The sequence below is a fragment of the Macaca fascicularis genome, chromosome X, assembly GCF_037993035.2.
Source record: "Macaca fascicularis isolate 582-1 chromosome X, T2T-MFA8v1.1".
Taxonomy (NCBI): Eukaryota; Metazoa; Chordata; class Mammalia; order Primates; family Cercopithecidae; genus Macaca; species Macaca fascicularis.
This window is the reverse complement of record NC_088395.1, coordinates 94065328-94068210: the sequence shown is the minus strand read 5'-3', so window position 1 is coordinate 94068210 and position 2883 is coordinate 94065328. Positions and strand designations below refer to the sequence as shown.

Here is a 2883-nt window from a genome sequence, read left to right as displayed (position 1 = left end):
GCCACTTGCTGCTTGTAGATCCTCAGGGCCTTGGAAACATAAGCAGTAACCAGGGAGTGGTTACAGCAGACCTTGGGCAAGACTCAGCACTGTGCTTTCTTCAGGTCTGACCCAGCACAGTCATAGTGATGGTGGCCACAGAGGTGCTTGTGTCACTACCCCCAGCTTTCAGGGGTCCAGAACAGAGAGATACTCTGTGGGATAAAATGAGGCAAAGAACATGAGTCTCTGCCTGGTAGTCCATATAATCTGATCTTGTTTGAGTCCACAAAGGTGGTACCTCTACAAACCTGCAAGAACTACAGCATTACTGAGTTGGGGCTCCCCCTAAAGCAGTTAGTTACAGCTTGGATCACAACATGTAAGTATTTTCAAATATCTGGAAAGCCTTTACAATAAGGACAGTTATAAACAAGCCTTAAACAGTGAAGACTACAATAAATATCTAATTTTTTAATGCCCAGACACTGAAGAACCTCTAGTAGCACCAACACCATCCAGGAAAACACGACCTCACAAAATGAAATAAATAAGCCACCAGGGACTAATCCTGGAGAAACAGAGATATATGACCTTTCAGACAGAGAATTCAAAATAGCTGTGTTGAGGAAACCCAAAGAATTTGAAGATAACATAGTAAAAGAATTCAGAATTCTGGAGCAGTGTGAAGAGGAAGAGGCGAGAACGACCCCCGGACCGACCAAAGCCCGCGCGCGCTGCATCCCGCGTCCAGCACCTACGTCCCGCCGCCGTCGCCACCATGCCCAAGAGAAAGGCTGAAGGGGATGCTAAAGGAGATAAAGCCAAGGTGAAGGACGAACCACAGAGAAGATCCGCGAGGTTGTCTGCTAAACCTGCTCCTCCAAAGCCAGAGCCCAAGCCTAAAAAGGCCCCTGCAAAGAAGGGAGAGAAGGTACCCAAAGGGAAAAAGGGAAAAGCTGATGCTGGCAAGGAGGGGAATAACCCTGCAGAAAACGGAGATGCCAAAACAGACCAGGCACAGAAAGCTGAAGGTGCTGGAGATGCCAAGTGAAGTGTGTGCATTTTTGATAACTGTGTACTTCTGGTGACTGTACAGTTTGAAATACTATTTTTTATCAAGTTTTATAAAAATGCAGAATTTTGTTTTACTTTTTTTTTTTTTTTTTAAAGCTATGTTGTTAGCACACAGAACACTTCATTGTTGTTTTTGGGGGAAGGGGCATATGTCACTAATAGAATGTCTCCAAAGCTGGATTAATGTGGGGAAAACACCTTTCCCTTCTAGTTTTGAGAGACTTCCTCTTGGTTCCCAGGAGGAGGGAGTCCCTGACTTTGACACACATGGCCACCTTGGCACAAAAGCCTTGTGGTATGGAAAAACAAATTTGTTTTTATGTCCTCTTCTTCCTTTCCATCTTTCAGCATAGACTTAACTCCCTTAAGCCCAGACATCTGTTGGGACCTGACCCGTAGTCATTGGTTACCAGTGTGTCAGGCAATCTGGACTTTCCAGTGATGCCACTGAGATGGCACCTGTCAAAACAGCATTGGTTCCATTTCTAGATTGTGGATCTTCAGATAAATTCTGCCATTTTCATTTCACTTCCTGAAAGTCAGGGTCGGCTTGTGAAAAGTTGTTAAACAACATGCTAAATGTGAAATGTCAACCCTCACTCTAAACTTTCCCTGTTCAGAGCATCAGATGAAGACTTCATTGGGTTTTATAGTGGCTTTCTGATTTTTGGTAGTCCATTGAAGAAGGGAGTTTGAAAGTTGTTGTATACTGTTAACGATTGTCTGCCCATGTCCTGCCTGAAATACCATGATTGTTTATGGAAAGTATCTTTAATAAAGCTGGATACAGTTTGGCTTGGAAAAAAAAAAAAAAAAAAAAAAAAAAAGAATTCAGAATTCTATCAGATAAGTTTAAAAAAAAGATTGAAATAATTAAGAGAATCAAGCAGAAATTCTAGAGCTGAAAAATTTAATTGGCAGACTGAAGAATGCATCAGAGGCTTTTTTAATTTGTTAAAAAATTAAAATAATTTTTGGGGGTACATAGTACATTTATAAGGTACATGAGATGTTTTGATAAACGCATGCAATGTGAAATAAGCATGTCATAGAGAATGATATATCCATCCCCACAAGCATTTGTCATTTGAATTATAAACAATCCAATGGCAAGAGACAAAGGTCTAGTTTCATTCATTTGCATATGGCTATTAAGCTTTCCCAGCACAATTTATTGAAGAGACTGTCTTTTCCCCAGTGTATGTTATTGTCACCTTTGTCCAAAATGAGTTCACTGTAGTTTTGTGGATTACCTTCTCAGTTATCTATTCCTTTCTATTAGTCTTTTTTGTCTGTTTCTATGCCAGGTACCATGCCATTTCGGTTACTATAGCTCTGTAGTATAATTTGAGGCTAGGTAATGTGAATCCATCTAGTTTTGTATTTTATGCTTAGGATAGCTTCAGCTACTCTAGAACTTTTGTTATTCCATACAAATTTTCGTACTGTTTATTCTATTTCTGTAAAGAATGTCACTGATATTTTGATAGGAATTGCATTGAATCTGTGGATAGATTTTGGTAACATAGAAATTCTAACAATATTGATTCTTCCAATCCATAAACATGAAATATTTTTACATTTTTGGTGTCCTCTTCAATTTCCTTCAGTGATTTGTAGTTTTTCTTATAGAGATGTTTCACTTGTTTGGTTAAGCTAATTCTGAAGTATTTAATTTTATGTGTGGTTGTTGTAAATACAATTAATTTTTAAATTTATTTTTCACATTTCTCATTGCTGACACATAGATGTGCTTTTAATTTTTGTATGTTGATTTTGTATTATGCAACTTTACTGAATTTGTTTATCAGTTCTAATAGTTTTATT

The 2883-nt window shown here is 38.6% G+C and overlaps 1 protein-coding gene across 1 annotated transcript; it reads left to right on the top strand.

Moving 5' to 3' along the window:
- The first annotated feature begins 656 nt into the window (after positions 1-656).
- Positions 657-1120, top strand: LOC135969314 (non-histone chromosomal protein HMG-17). Its single transcript, XM_065538717.1, has one exon. The coding sequence runs from the start codon at positions 761-763 to the stop codon at positions 1031-1033; it is 273 nt and encodes a 90-aa protein (XP_065394789.1). The 5' UTR covers positions 657-760; the 3' UTR covers positions 1034-1120.
- The last annotated feature ends 1763 nt before the right edge of the window (positions 1121-2883 follow it).